The following is a 15,770-nucleotide window of genomic DNA, read 5'->3' on the forward strand; positions in this document are numbered from 1 at the left end:
TCATCAGTGCCCTGCCCCCAAGTGGCCACAAATGTGTTGCAAACTATAATAATACAGTACGAAGTAAGAAATAGCAAAACTGCAAATTGAAAACGATTCTTTTATTATTTTATTCCATCCCAGTGGAATCAGGCAACTGTTCAGCTGCTATGTAAAGCTACAGCCATAATCTAACAGTAACAAGTCTCTAACTGGCTGGACATTCATGATTATAGGTGGATGCTAAATTTACTTCCTGACTTCAGAAATGCCCCTCACGGTTGGCATGGCAACCACATATATTCACAAGTCAAAGGATGTGAGAGACAGCAGGGGGCGACTGAGCTCTACAAATGAGGCTTCTGCTGGGCTTTACAGACACACACAAGCACAAATGATCAGAGTAAAGCAGCAGTCTGCAGGTTGTCATTAGCAACCGTGCCTTGACCTTTTTTCTAAGGATGCTGTAATGAGTCAGATATGAGTTAGAAATAACATTGTGAAGCAAGGGATCTAGTTTAGCTGGTTTATTGAAATTGGAAGCAAACAGGCTTCTTTTCCACCAAGTCAGTGATTTTTAATGAGCGGACAGCCTCTGGGGAAATACCATGGTGGCTATTGGGGGTGGGGGTTACTGACTCAGACTAATTGCTGTGTTAAATGTTACATATGTATGTAGGGTTCATGAGCACATTTCTGCAGCGACAAATAAACAATATCTGTAATTTTAATACTTCAGACCTGTTAAAACAGCTAAAAGGTGAATTCATATGATTAATGTTAATAAAACATGTAACGTACAAATTTACATGTACGTTACGATGAGGGGCAGCATTTTGGTAGTTTATGACTTTCAGTGTTAGTGTTGGTTTGAACTAAGGTAAAATGTTATTTACAGCAGTGTTCTCTTAAAGATATTTCAATAAAATTCATGGCTTTCAAATATTTAACTGTCTAAAATTGATCGTGCTTAAATAGGCTAACATTATTTTTTGTGACTTTTTAAACATACCTGCAACACACACTATCTGAGAAGTGACATAAGTTCATGTAAGAAACAAAGAATGATTCCTCTGCATCCTCACCCCTGGTCTGGACAGAACCGCACCACTGCCGTCGCGGCCACACTGCGCTGTATTTCTCCACAGCTAATGTGAAGACACATCACGTTACATAGGAGGCACCAGAACACGTCCTACTCTTCTCATCATTCTTCTGCTGTTACCAAGCAACATGATCACATAAAGGCTGAGGGAAGAGAGGAGCCAGAGAGGGAACATGTGTGGGTAGCGGAGAAAGATGTGTGAAAATAAAAGGATGCAGGAAAAACCAAAGAAATTTGCACGACTGTACTCACACAATGCCCCTCCAAAGACTGCATCCGCTTCCTTCCCCGTTCAGGGGGGATCCAGCGTGTGTGCTAATGGAAAACAGCTACCTTCTGCATTAAACTTATTTGAATTGCCTATTGAAACTATTTCATGCTGGATGAGGCTGCTTAACGTCGTCCTTCATGCTGTCAGAGCACGCTCAAGCTGTGAAAGTCTATTTGCATGTGACTCCTCGCAGCAGGCCTGCTGGATGAGATTCGCACCACAGCAGTTACATGGGAAATGACTCATGAAAGCAGACAATGATAAGATACAGTGTTATTTAATGTAATTACAACCGTGTCTACAAAGGTCATAAACAAGCTGTTCGTCTGGGTCGCCATGGGAACCGTCTTCCTAATGGGCGGCAGGGAGAGACTTCAGAGTCACCTTATGGCCCGGCAGCCTGTTTGTTGGAGGAGAGCGCTCGAGCAGCATCGGCCGCAGGTGCGTTGCAGCTAATCAGCATCCACCTGCACAGCTCCTGGGTAAAGATAATACGGATTACAGAATTAGATTATGTAAACACGGGTATAAAATAGAAGATTATAGAGATGTTTTTATTTGCATTGTCTGTTAATATCATTAAATGTTGTCTTTCTGCGAAACAAGTGCTGACACAATGAAATGTAACCCTAAATTCAATTAAATTCAAGATTGAAAAATACTACTACTTTTTGATTGCTATCAACACTGACAGATAGAAAGAAATGAAAAGGGAACCACAACAGAACAAATACCCAATATAGTATTAATTAAGGTGGGTTGAATTTGTGGTACTGAGAATACAGTTAGCTACAGTTATCTTAAACAAAGTTAAGGGGTATTACCAAAGTGTCATACAATAAGTCAGTGTAAATACTTTAGAATATAAATATCTGAGAAATTAATCCCATTTGAAGAAGCGTGTCAAGTTTTAGAATAACTGCAACTCAAGTTGATACAAAATAAAAATTCTTCCATAAAACTGCAACAGAATGATTTATTGGAATCTCGTTGGACACGCACACTTAAAAAATCAAGATTTTAATATTAACTGAGGACACAATCTTTCAACAGGTAAAAGACTTGGACATCACCCTTGATCAAATGGTCACGTTTATTCCAAATGACCAAAAACATAAGCCTTGAATTCTTCATAGAACACAGAACAAACAATGTTCCAAATTTGAGTACAGCACATAGCTACAGTAGCTGCATTCAAGTCGTGTCCACCCGCAGTACGTGAACACCTTTCAACCTGGTTCAGGCATCCCCTGCACTTCATAGGAGAGAAGTGGGCTATGGATCACAAAGAAAATCCTTCTCATGAACTGGAAAAAAATAGGTACTAATGAACGAGCCGGTACACAACTGACTTATAACACATTAGTCTGAAAATCATTCCATGAACCCATTAGTTTACTAGTTCATTTATATTAGTTTATATCAAAATATTACTTTCATTATTATGAATTAGTCCTGTACTGTATGTGTTTTGTGCTAAAAGTGTGAAATATTATGTGTTTTGATCATGATCTGACCTAAAATATACCTTGTTTGGAAAATGTTTATGAATAATTTCTGGTATCTTGAGCGTCATAAATTATTTAGACTACAGGAGATATAGAGACATAGCAGCAAAACATCACAGACGCAGGGGCATAACTTACTGCAGGAGAGAATCACCAGAGCGGCACATGTGAAGAAAGACGGAGGGAGGAGAAGGGGAATGAATTAACAGATTTAGTGTCATCTCTCAGTCTGGGAGAGGAACCAAAGTATCGACCACCTTAATCCCTTCATCCCTCTCTTCCTCCTCTTCATCCTTCCAAACCTCCCTCTCTGTCTCTCTGTCTGCCACCTCTTGATTTCCATCTTTGTTCATCTGTGTGTCTGTGTGGTGTTGTTGTTTTTTTTTTTTTGGTCTAATACTTCATATTTGTTTGCGTGTGTCTGTGCTGGTTTGAGGTGGAACACTTTGAGCCATCTGTCTTTATTTAGAGACTCCCAGCAACAGATGTAACTTCACTGCTGCTATACATGAATAATATACAAATACGACCGTGGGTGATGATGATTTATTGACAACTTAGTGTGGTCTGTAAGCAAATTAAGTGTTTCTAATTAATGGATGATTGAAAATATGCGGCAAATAGAATTAGCATTAAATTTATGTCAGCTTTGTTGTTGATGAACATCATGAAAATCAGCAATAGTTATCATCAAATAGCTTTTGTTGTGTTTAGCTGGACCGTGATGAAGGTGTCATCGCGTCCATTGTGTCCGCTGATTTGAGGCGGCAATAGACAGTCCACACCAGGGTGAGCTTATGGCAGGGGTCCTGACAGCTTGTCTACATTACAGACGGTTTATGAGGGCATGGGTATTTGTTAATCTGACACTAGTTTCAGGGGGAGAATCAGCACTAATCCTGTGACTAGCCTGATAAGGCTACTCACAGTGAGACCCCACGTGTGGCCAAGTGAGTAAACACACACACACACACACACACACACACACACACACACACACACACACACACACACACACACACACACACACACACACACACACACACACACACACACAGAACAGAACAACAGTCACAAGGAATATGGTCTGGAATGAAAATCAATAAAAGACAGCAAACAGCCTGAGAGATATGACTTGGTTAATCTTGTAGCTAAACACACTTAAAGTCAGTTTGATACAGACAACTTAAAGCTTAACAGCTGAAGTGATGGATTAGATCCTCGTTACAAAAACACTGAGATTAGAAGTAGCCAGGAGATTGAAGGGGGTGAGGACGTTTGATGATAAACAACGTTCCCTGAGGCAGAGTGGATAAATGTTCAATAAACGTCTTTTACTTAATTAAAGACAATAAAACCATATAGGGCGCTTCACAGTGTGATGCATTTGTTTCTCTTTAAATTATATTTGAATTCAATCAAAAAGGAAGTAAAGTGTGTGTGAGGCATCTTCTGGCTGTTACTGTAATGTTTCACCTCCTAATGCTTAAAAACAAAGTAAGGGAATAGTTATTACATTTCAAAATGTATACTTCATTACTTTTTTGCTGAGCACTGAACGTAAAGTACACATTAAACGTGTCTTGATGAATCTGAACAGCTGTTAGCTTCTGTATGTCAAACAAAGCTCCTTAGCCATTAGCACAATGCTACAGGTAAATTTCACCTTCGTACTGTACATCGAACAATGCCTGCAGCAGGGAAAAGGTCACTGCACAAATAAAGGGTCACATTAGCCAGATGCTCAGTGTGAACTCAGTAGAGCTTTTGTGTAAAGTGCTGACGATTGTTGTGATGTTTCTAAATGCCGACAGCAGCTACTACACAAAATGATTATTATTGTCATGACACACGGGTCTGCTCATTTAACCTATTCAGCGTGAGTGTGTAGAGAGTGAAGAAGACAGATCCTCAGAGGGAGGGAATGGAGTCGGGGGCCTCTTGTGAGGTGAGACGTGTAAGCCCGTTGCTTGCAGCAGAGTTATCGGGATTAGGACACGTATCTTTGGGATAAGGCAGCATTTGTGAACCCGTACAGGCCTCCACCTTACACCATCTGTCCAAAGAGGCCTGCAAAGTCTTCAGCTCCATCACGATCCCATTCACTCTGTCCTTTGCGTCCATAGTCTGTGGTTCATTTCTCCTTTTTCTTCCATCATTTGTTGTCCCGTTACCCCCTAAACCCTCAGTTCTGCTTAGGTGCGGCATGCGCTGCGTCAGTGGCTCCTGTTTCATGACCCCATGTGGCCTTTAGAGCCTCTCAGAGGATGACGACTGGAGGATATGAAACTGGCTTAAGAGGTTGATGGAGAGGTCAGCCTCCCATTTAGGGGCTTTTGGGGCAATGATGCTCAAGATTAAAGCATTAGTTCACCCAAATCATTCAAACATATTTTCTTGAATACCTTCAGTGATATCGAACTGTAGATATTCACTCACTAGACCTGAAATGGTTCTTACCAACACAATACAATACATTTAGCAAATGTTTCCTAAAATGGGGGGAAAAAACTAAACTAGTCAAATCCTGCAACCTGCAGTGGAACACACACACACATCACTACCTCCCCCATTATGATAATCACAGTGTTGGCTCATGTAGCTTCCCTTTTAAATGGATAATTACTTAAATATACCTCAGCAACAGAGTACAGAACAGTGAACACTTTAAGCGGGTGGATGTGTGACGGGTCCCACCTGAATACGAGGTGGCTGCAGGACATCTGTGTCTGTGGAGGCCGTGGTATGAAGTATGAGGTAAGTTCCTCTGTGGCTCCCCCTCTCTTTGTAACTCACCCTCATGGGAGGCCCTGTTGGTTTAGCGACTAATCTTTCTCCGGAAACACAAATGATGGACAGATAGAGCAGTAACAGAGGAGACTAGAACTGGTTATGCTGGTTTTCCAGGGACCCCACTGTGGCTTAATAGGACTAATAAATTAAACTCCTGTCTACACGCCTTGTGCTGTTTTGACGAGTCAGCGTATCTGCAGGCCTCGAAGGTTTTGTTTACTCTCCAAATCAGATTTGTGAGGGAACTATTAACTCACTGATTCCTTAACGAGACGTTATTAAGACACAGAGACACCCCAGATTAACAAGTTTAGCTTGTAAGGATCATTGAGAAATGCTTGTTATGCATTTCTCTGCACAGAAGGCAAAAAGGCAAAATCACAGATTCTGAGGATAACTGAGAGACGGGACAACACAACAACAACACAATGCCACAATAAAATCTGCTGCTCAATCAATTCCTCTTGACCAATAACGTTACATAATAACAAACCACAAGAAATATCATGAATCTGATTAAATGTATTGAATCCGATGCATTAAATAAAACACCGAATTAATGGTGATGAGCATGTTTATAATGGTGCCACATTCACTTGGTGCCACAACAAACTGTTCTTTTATTCATATCGAAGCGTATTTACTTGTATGTTTCACACTATCCCAAATCAGGGTTTAGATTTAGAAACTTGCAAACACTTGTGAAAACCAGTTGCACCATCTCCTGCTGTTCATGATTCAGGGACTCCTGCATTGCATCCTCATCATTTCACAGCTCACTAGCTGGAAGTGCCCACTGTGAGGCAGTGTAGTGTTTACAGTCCAAGGGTCAGGGCTCAGTCAGTGACGGATCACTAAACTTTTAATTGTAACGGCAAACTGAATGTGATCAGTCATCATCACTTGTTGTTGTGACCATACCTGTAGCCTTGACTTTACATCAATAAAGAAACACCCAATGTGTGTGGTCGTGCATCTGAAGTACATAAAATTCAAACCAAATAGTGGAAAATGTTTTTTACCAAAGCAACTAAATAAATAATAAAGGAACTGAAGGAAGACAAAGTTGCATTTGTATGTGTGTGAGGCAGAGACAGAAACAGACACAGAAAGACAAACAGGCAAAAATACAGAAGCTGAAAAAACAGAGACAGACAAATTTGTAGAGAAGAAAAATGGACACAGACATTGTGAACAGAGAGAGGGACATGATGGAAGAAAGACAGGGAGAGAGAGAGAGAGAGAGAGAGAGAGAGAGAGAGAGAGAGAGAGAGGAGGGGATTGTTGCAAATAGGGATTTGCAGCAGAGGGGACAGAAAGAAAGGGGGCAGTGGCACTGGGTGACAGACAAAGTGCTATACACACTGACATGCTCACACTCGCACACACACACAAACACACACACACTCTCTCTGTTTCCTCTATGTCTCGTTGCAAACGTGTCAGTCAACCAGTTAGTTGATTATTTGTGTGTGTGTTTGTGTGTGTGTTTGGTGGCGATGTTGAAACGAGCTGCGAACCATCCTTCATCTCTATGACCGGCGGTAAGTTCATTTCACTGCTTTTCTGCTCAGCCCCGCGAGCTCTGTACTTTTCGTTAGCTTTTTTGTCGTGACTCTGGTCCAGAGCCACACTGAGGCCTCCATGGAGCCGCCACTGCTGGCTTTTATCTTACAATTCATTCTCGACAGAAGCAAAAAAAGCAGCACAGTTAAAAGTGGATTTTTTATTAGATGTTCATGTAAATAACCATAATGGGTTTGTTTGGAAGCTTTAATCTATTTGGAGCCTTTAATTGAGGGAAAAAAACTTTTCTGCAGCTTTGTGAATGATGATGAGCCACTGTAGCCTGGTGGGAATACTCATTCTTTGGAGGTATTTGTTAATGTGTTCAGCTGTGTTTGATTGTGTTGCTTGTCACCTTTGAAACCTAAATAACTTTTAATACGCTAAACTACTTTTTCATATTTACTCTAAATTAATTTACGTGTAGTTCATGAACAATTTTTTTTTTATTTTGAATCTGACCAGACCTCAAACAGATCTAGCTGTTCAAACATTATGTTGCACTTAATGCAAGCTTCAGTGGGAGGTAAAGTTATTCAAATGCACTACTCTATAAATATGTATTTCCAATCATTTTGAAAGTCTGGTGCTCTAGATTAAAGTCTGAACCTGTTGATAATTGGATTTGGTTTCTTAGGTTCATAGATCTTTCTGTCAAAAATGATTAAGCCCTCTGAATTCTTGTGCTTCAGTCGATTATGTGTTCAGTATGCAGATCCTTCCAGAAATATTACACATCTATTGTGTGTGTGTGTGTGTGTGTGTGTGTGTGTGTGTGTGTGTGTGTGTGTGTGTGTGTGTGTGTGTGTGTGTGTGTGTGTGTGTGTGTGAGTACGTTAGAGCAATAACCTGCAATCATTTCTACACAGCCATATGAAAGCAACATTTGGCAGGTGATGAGGTTTTCAAAGGATCTGAGGAGGCGTTGTGGGGATCACGATTTGCCGCGTATAAAATGAAACCGCAGAAAATACACTGGGTTTCAAGTTTGCCCATGTGACAGCATAGCGTTGTGTGTTGGTCTGCACACATCATAAACACACACGTGTCTGTGTTGGTGATCCTGTGCATGTGTATTAGACCAGGGGGATGTGCTGCAGATTATTGTCTTAATATAACACACAAACAGGCTCCAGACAGACGTGTTGAAGTCACGCTGACCTTTTGCTCAGAGCATTTTAAACAGTATCAGCGGTGCAGTGAAGCACACAGTTTAGACGTCTGCAAACTGGAAATGTCTGAACTTTTGATTTTTGTTTTATTATTTTGTCAATTACAAGATTAACATAGGTTGAGGATTAAAACAGAGTCTGGCATACTAATTCTTCATTGATCAGTGGGAGGCAGTTCATGACTAAGGTTGATGTTCTTCAGTCATAAGGACATAACTGAAGTGACTGATTCAATTTCAATTCCTCACAGTCTTTATACAAGGCTGTAAAGTTGTATCAAGCCTTTTTGTGGCTTCAGAAGAAGCTGCCTCCAATGGCATCATTTGGGTCTAGAGTCCACAAGCTTGAAAGTTACTCATTTGATTACTGATCATTGCTTTCATCTTTCATTCTGTTTCTTTAGGACAAACAAAGCAGAGACATAGACACAGGGACACTCGGTTTCCCACAGAGGAAATTCAGCAGCCAGTCTTCTACCAGGCATCACCACTGCTGCTGTCTATGAGCTGCACTCAGGCAGAAGACTGGACTTTCCAACAATCCTGACATACGGAAAAAGCCCTGTTGAAGCTCCACCCGCAGCAGACGCCATGTCCTCTCCTCCCCTCCCCATGTCCTCTCTCCCCCCCAGCCCCCTGGCCATGGAATACCTGAACGACTTTGACCTCCTGAAGTTTGAGGTGAAATCTGACACTCCTCCTCTCCCTCCTCCATGCGCGTATCCCAAATCTGGTCTCTCCCACGACCCGTCGAGTTCTCCATACGCCGGCCATCCTCCGCAGGACTCCAGCCTGAGCTCCAGCCCTTACAACTCGCTGCCCCCCTCGCCCACGCTCAGCGACACCCACCCGCCGCCTTCGGGCTCCTCCTCGCTCTCTTCTTCGTCCTCCTCCATCTCGTTCCCTCTCTCCATAACTAACAGTTTCACCTCCGCCATCGGCTCTGGCGCTCAGGGAAATGTGGAGGGCAGTCCAGGCAACGGGGCTCAGGGTCCCACCCCGGCCTCGCTGGAGGACCTGATCTGGCTGGCAGCTCTGCAGCAGCAGTTCGGAGGTGAGGTGACAGGGCCCGCCACCCTGCTGGGAGCCCTGGGGGGAGTTCAGGACAGAGGCGACAGAGAGCGGGCGTCTGTTAATGGCTTCCTGGGCTGTGAGGACGCGGTGGAGGCTTTGCTGAACTCGGCTGCTGCAGCTGTCAGTTCACAGGTACACAGCTCAATACTAATTCTTGTGACTTTGATCCATAATCGAGTACAAATATTCATCGTTTTCCTGCGATGTCATTTTCGTGTTCCAGTTTCCAGGCCTTTCTCAGAGTTCGAGCAGCAACCTCGGGGACTCCAGCAGCGAGAGCGGAGGCGACATCTCCTGCGTCAAGGGGAGCGACATGTGCCACCGCCCGCTCGTCTTCCTCTCGTCGGCCCCTCCCTCGCTCCCCAACGGCGACCCGGCCTCGAACCCCTACCCGCCACCCCTCAGCCCGCAGGGTCGCCTTCATCACCACCACCATCACCATCAGCACCACCCGCACCATCCCATGCACAGCAGCCATCACCATCATCACCATTCAGTTAATCAGGTACACGACGCGCTGTTGATGCTCATCAATTCAGATTAGGGGAAGCGCTAATCAATAAATTACAGGGGAAAGGGGAGAAAACAGTGGCGCCTCGACAGCATTAGTAGAAAAAAAGAGAAGGGAGTAGAACATTAGAACTTGGTGATTAATGTTGGCATCAAGATGAATTGTGGTTTTAAACATCACTACCTGCATGGCAACAGTAAATAGTCTAAAATCTTTATCTTTTATGCCACAAAGTCATGCAAAAAATACATTTATAATAATTCTCTTTAACCCTAATGGATGTTATCGATTAAAGTAATTGTTAGAACAGCTAATGAATGAATAATTAAAAGATCCACTTGTAGGTTTTCATCCCTCGTCATCTTAACAGGAAAATGAACGTAGCATTGTGTGTGTTCTGGATTAGGACGTCTGTGTGGATCTCTCTCCCTGGAGCACAGTGTGAGCTTATGATAATATCTGCTATTATTGCTGCGTGTAATCCTGATAACTGTCACCCACACTTAGTCAGATTACTTGACAGATTATGGACATGTGGCGTAGAAATGTGCGCCCTGACAGACACATGACGCATCACCTGTCCGCCGGCCATAACGCAGCCATGTAACCGTCCACCGTCCGCAATCACCAGCACGTGTCTCGTCGCCAATTAAGCGAGATGCAGCATGTTTTCATTCTCTCTGGCGTGTTTCCTCCATCTGCTCGGCAGTGCGGGGTGAACGAGCGCTTCTCTGACGAGCAGCTGGTGAGCCTGTCGGTGCGCGAGCTCAACCGGCACCTGCGGGGAGTGAGCAAGGACGAGGTGGTGCGCCTGAAGCAGAAACGGCGCACGCTGAAGAACCGCGGCTACGCGCAGTCCTGCCGCTACAAGCGCTTACAGCACCGCCACGCTCTGGAGTCGGAAAAGCACGTGCTCACGCAACAGGTACCCCCCCACACACACGCACACACACACACACACACACACGGAGGAAATATAATGATCGGCGCAGCATTAACGATGGTTCTGCCTTGTTTTTTTATTTTTTGCTCAGTTGGAACAGCTACAGTGCGAGCTGACGCGCGTGCTGAGGGAGAGAGACGCCTACAAGGCGCGCTACGAGAAGCTCCTCAGCACGAACCACGGCACCGGCAGCGACGCCCCAGCGCCCCGCGCCGGCAAACCGCCGTCCCCACCCCCCGACTACTTCCTCTGAGTGTACAATACGAAACAGGGGGGGGGGGGGGGGGCAAAGCCAGCCAACGTATAGTAGAGCAATCAATGATGAGCAATAAGAACTAGGAAATGACAACAAGGACGTATACAGTATGTGTGTCCGTGTGCGTGCCTGTTTGTGTGTGTGTGCGTTGTGTGCAAGAGAGAAAGTGAGAGACATTGGCAGGTAGATTTGGGGGCTGGACAACTGTGAAAAGCAGGCTTCAACAAAGGTGAACAGGGCATCGGCTGCTAAGTCTGAGGGGTTAGAGCCGCGTCTAGGCTGCTTCTTGATACTTTACTGTGAAGGATGGTTGCACAATGACTGGCTGCGTGCTCACTGAGGTCATCAGTGCAACTATAGACAAACATGACTTTAAGAAACGAATCCCAAAAAAGAAGCTTCAAAACGTATCACCAGTCCCTGCACTGCTGAGCATGTCTCGTAGGCAATAACGTATCTCTGCGATGTATTCTCCCAACGGGCGTTTGAGGCTCCGACTGTAGTCCTGCTTTGTTTTAATAATAAGCTGCTAAAGCTGCGGAGGTCTGAGTAATGCAGTGGTGCTGTATGTGGAGTGAAACGGGCTTGGGTAAATTATCCACGGTATGCAGTTAAGCATTCATCAGCTAATATTTCACAGTTGCCTACCAAAGTGTTGAAGCTCACCAAAACGTGTTACTCTTTGTAAGATGAATAATCATAGATTAAAGAATGTACAAGGACACCTTCAATGGGTGTCTTCCAATGATTGTGCTAAACACATAGCGGGGATATCGCTCACGCGTTTTAGCAATGAAAATCTGCTTTTTGCTAGTTAGAAATGATGACTTTCCGCCATTAAACTGTAACAGAGAGCCTGGGCATTAACAAAGACAAGACACAAGACAAGAACGTGAAAAGAGCCAAAGAGAAACCCAAAGGTTTGGTATCATTTGTGTGGTTGCGTCTAGTTCTCCAAAGACCAGTGAGGCAATTTGGGTCCGATGGAAAAACTCTGTAACCAGACAATCACTACATTAATGCAACGCGTGGCACCACAGAGCTGGTTGTTGCGTGGGAGAAGAAATGGTGCAGAGATAAAAAATTAAACCTTTTCATGGAGACACCTTAACGGTCCCATGATACCAATGCCAGTGTTCATGCTTTAGAGCTATCTATTTTGTTTGGGTGTAGGTTAAATAAATTGTTTTTTATTTATTCACTTATTTATTCAGTATTTATTGTTTATTTATGTACTGATTCTGATTATTTTGCAGATTTTATTCCATTAGTGTGTATTTTTATTTCCCAACAGTTTATTTTATCCAATTGTAATTAGAATAAACATTATCACAAACATAATGACCATTACCATGGTTTCCTGCTCCCGTTGTAGTGTGGTTTCATATGAAATAAACTGAGTACTTGACTCAGCTTGCTGTGGTGTTTTTGTGCACGTTTGACACGGGTGTTAACCTCACCTCCTCCCCATTCATCTGTCTGTGCATCTCTCACTTCCAGTCTTCTGCAGGCCTTTTCTACAGCCCCATGTAATGCTCCGTCCCTCTCTTTATCTCTGTCCCTCTATAGCGAGGCAGTGACCCTGGGTGTTGCACTGTTTAGGATGACCTCATCATCGGCTCTACCTCCCTCTCTGTGTCTCTCGCTCTCTCCCTCTGGCCTGTATAATAGGAGCAGGATTAGGGCTATAATAGCGTCCTGGCTGCTCACTGCCGGAGTCTATTGTGGCTTTGTGTGGGAGGGACACACCACTGCTCGTGGCCGCTCTCTCATTCTGACAGAAAACACGTACAAATACCTTTCTTGGACAAGCAACGACAAATTACTCAATTTAGTAGAATCTAAAGAATTCTATGAAGGACACATCTATGAGCCTTTGGCCTAACACAAAAAAGATATGTGAATGACATGTCAATCACGTTATTGTGCCAAATTATTACAGCAGAACTACTCTAATGACACAGTTTGAAAATGGATCCCCCAAGGACACACACACACACACACACACACACACACACACACACACACACACACACACACACACACACACACACACACACACTATCTATGAAGCAGAATTGTGTTATACTGCCCCCTAGTGAGTACTTCACGCACTGCATGAACTGCAATCGTCCAGAGGTCAACGTAACATGGAGCATCTTTCCAGCAACACCGCTTCCTGCCTGTCATCACCCCTCCACTCCCACTACTCAGCTGCTTACACCTGCTGCAAACACTTACAGGCCGAACGTGTTTAACCAGGCCCCTGGAAGAAAGCCAGATCTGGACATCATTACGCATCGAGTCTGTGAGTCACAATCAGAGCGGTGATGAATGACGGTGCTGACTGCAGACCTGGACCCGGGCCCTACCATGAGGAAACACTGATAGCAGAGCGAGAGAGAGAGAGAGAGAGAGAGCGAGCATACGTACACAGAGGGAGAGAGGGTACAGGAGAGAGCGTGTGAGGTAGACAACGCAAGAGGGAGGGAGGGAGGAGAGAGAGAGGGAGGGAGAGAGAGAGAAAGCGAGACCGTGCTTACTTTGTAGCTGCCGAGAGCTGCGTGACAGGTGAGCGACCGGGCTCGTCGGGCTTGGGTTCCTAAAGTAAACTGGGCGGGGGTGAAGAGGGCAGCGCTCCTTGTCCATTAAAGTCCTTATTCCCGCTTCGTGCCAGTTTGCAGATGCCGACAGATGTGCCCGAAGACAGGCTCAACAACGAGGAGAAGGGGGCCAAGGTAAGCGGCGCGAGCCAGACAGCCGCATCCTTCAATTAGCCAATCAGATTCGGAGCAAAGTGCTAAATGGCGTCTGATGCTGGGATTCTCTGATGAAGGAAGTAAATTAGTTTCTCCCTGATGCGCGCGCGCCTGTGTGCGTAATGCCCGCACGCGCGCTTTATGTAGGTGGTGCAGGAAGGGGGTGTCCTGTAAATATATAAAGTGTTGGTTTTGCTAACATTTAAGTCATTAAAACCAACTTTTGGCTGACTGAGGTTGTTTTTAGGGCTTTCATTTTAGGGCGTAATTTTTCTAACAAAGGCTAAAATACAAAGGCAGTAATTTGTCTCCTCCCCCTCAAGTGACCAGAAGTAGTACCTGCAGGTTTGAGGGGAGGCTGGTTTACTTAGTGCTACTGTGCTGTGTAACATAATCCACTGTCAAATACTGCGAGCTGCTATTGTAGGTTGAACCAGTGTGCATTCAAATAACCCTGATGATGTCATCATTGCCGGCGTGTTCCTAAATCTCCCCTGCAGTGTGACAGTATGACTCTGGCCAGCACCCCCACCGTCCGTAGAGGAAGCACTCCTCTGCCAATTAAGCACCAGCTCAGGCGGGAAGAAGCTGTCCACGATGACTGCGACTGGACATCAGGTGCAGCCGGACCGTCCGTGTCACCGATCAGCTTCAGTCCAGCCCTGGATGACACTCTGACCGTGGCAGTGGAGGACCGACCCGATGGGCCTCTAAGAATTGCCCTGCTGGGGCAGAACGGCGTGGGGAAGTCTTCGCTGGCCATCGCCCTCGCCGGGGATATGGATAGAACTGCGTCTGTGGATTCTGATGGTACAAAGCTTTGTGTGTGACATCACTGATACAGGACAAATTCAGTGCTTTTGCGTTGGTGAGGCAGACTGAAGTAGGAAGGCTTTTCACGGTGGGCAGCGGGTAAATATGTAACGGCACCCATCTCCCATCTGAGACCTAACTGCTGCTCTCCCTGTCCCTAGGGGAGGGTTATGTGCGTACAGTCACCGTGGATGATGAGGACAGCACCATCATTATCTTTGACAACTGGCGACAGGTGAGCCCAACAACACTTCACTGTTCCCACTGTCCCTGCTCCTTCATTAGACCGCTGAGTCCGTACCAGTTCACGGCTCAGCTGCATTTTGCTGTTCGGATATCAGAGACTCAGATGGCTTTTAAATCTTTCACCATCTTTAAAAGGGACACAGAATGTAAGGAGCATAGTGTTCTGTTTTACTGTATTTATTGTATTAATCCGATCCACTTAGACCCGATTTGAATACAGGCATATCCCAGCATGCACCGGGCAAAGGGTTGCTAGCCAAATTATCATGTAACAAATAAGCCTATGGGGATTTGGTCTAAAGATAAAACCAACAAAAAGAACATATTCATTGCATATGGATCATTTTTAGACGTCTTGATATTGTTTATTTGCCAACAACCGATATCCAACTAAGAGAAGAGGGCAGTAAATGTGCTGCATCTGCATTTGGTGACTGGGGGAAAGCTCATTATTAGGCTGTTTTGCTCACATCCCTGGAGCACAGTTCACAGGCATTTGTGCGCATGTGAGGAAAAGGGAACACGAAAGGGATGCTCACAGTGCAGATGTGCCCAACGCATACATTAACATGTGCATATTGCTTTATGTATACAATAACATGTGACACAATTATGTTTTTGCACATGCATACATGCACATCTGCCACCGTGAAGCGGGGCAAGCGAAATTTGCCCCTTGCTGTGTTCAATTGCAGTCTAGTAAGAATTAAATAAAAAATCAATGGACTGTGGCAACTTTAACTAAAGACAAGCAGAGACCTAGAGTGGAGGGATC

The 15,770-nt window shown here is 44.6% G+C and overlaps 2 protein-coding genes and 1 long non-coding RNA gene across 3 annotated transcripts; 2 read left to right on the forward strand and 1 right to left on the reverse strand.

Annotated features, from left to right (window-relative positions):
* Nucleotides 1–86: 86 nt before the first annotated feature.
* LOC114853474 (uncharacterized) lies at nucleotides 87–14,198 on the reverse strand. The gene is made up of 3 exons (XR_003785577.3): nucleotides 13,721–14,198; nucleotides 1,337–1,833; nucleotides 87–1,227 (listed from the first exon to the last, which is right to left on the reverse strand). It is a non-coding gene; the product is annotated as an uncharacterized LOC114853474 (long non-coding RNA).
* Nucleotides 6,975–12,590, forward strand: nrl (neural retina leucine zipper). The gene is made up of 5 exons (XM_029146884.3): nucleotides 6,975–7,200; nucleotides 8,798–9,599; nucleotides 9,691–9,972; nucleotides 10,688–10,903; nucleotides 11,013–12,590. Exons 2-5 carry the CDS (start codon nucleotides 8,985–8,987, stop codon nucleotides 11,172–11,174), a joined length of 1,275 nt encoding a protein of 424 aa, XP_029002717.1. The 5' UTR covers nucleotides 6,975–7,200; nucleotides 8,798–8,984; the 3' UTR covers nucleotides 11,175–12,590.
* Nucleotides 13,469–15,764, forward strand: LOC114853473 (GTP-binding protein REM 2-like). The gene is made up of 4 exons (XM_029146885.3): nucleotides 13,469–13,748; nucleotides 13,855–13,915; nucleotides 14,437–14,746; nucleotides 14,911–15,764. The coding sequence occupies exons 2-4, from the start codon at nucleotides 13,862–13,864 to the stop codon at nucleotides 15,207–15,209; spliced, it is 663 nt and encodes a 220-aa protein (XP_029002718.1). The 5' UTR covers nucleotides 13,469–13,748; nucleotides 13,855–13,861; the 3' UTR covers nucleotides 15,210–15,764.
* Nucleotides 15,765–15,770: the final 6 nt, after the last annotated feature.

The sequence above is a fragment of the Betta splendens genome, chromosome 4 (genome assembly GCF_900634795.4).
Source record: "Betta splendens chromosome 4, fBetSpl5.4, whole genome shotgun sequence".
Taxonomy (NCBI): domain Eukaryota; kingdom Metazoa; phylum Chordata; class Actinopteri; order Anabantiformes; family Osphronemidae; genus Betta; species Betta splendens.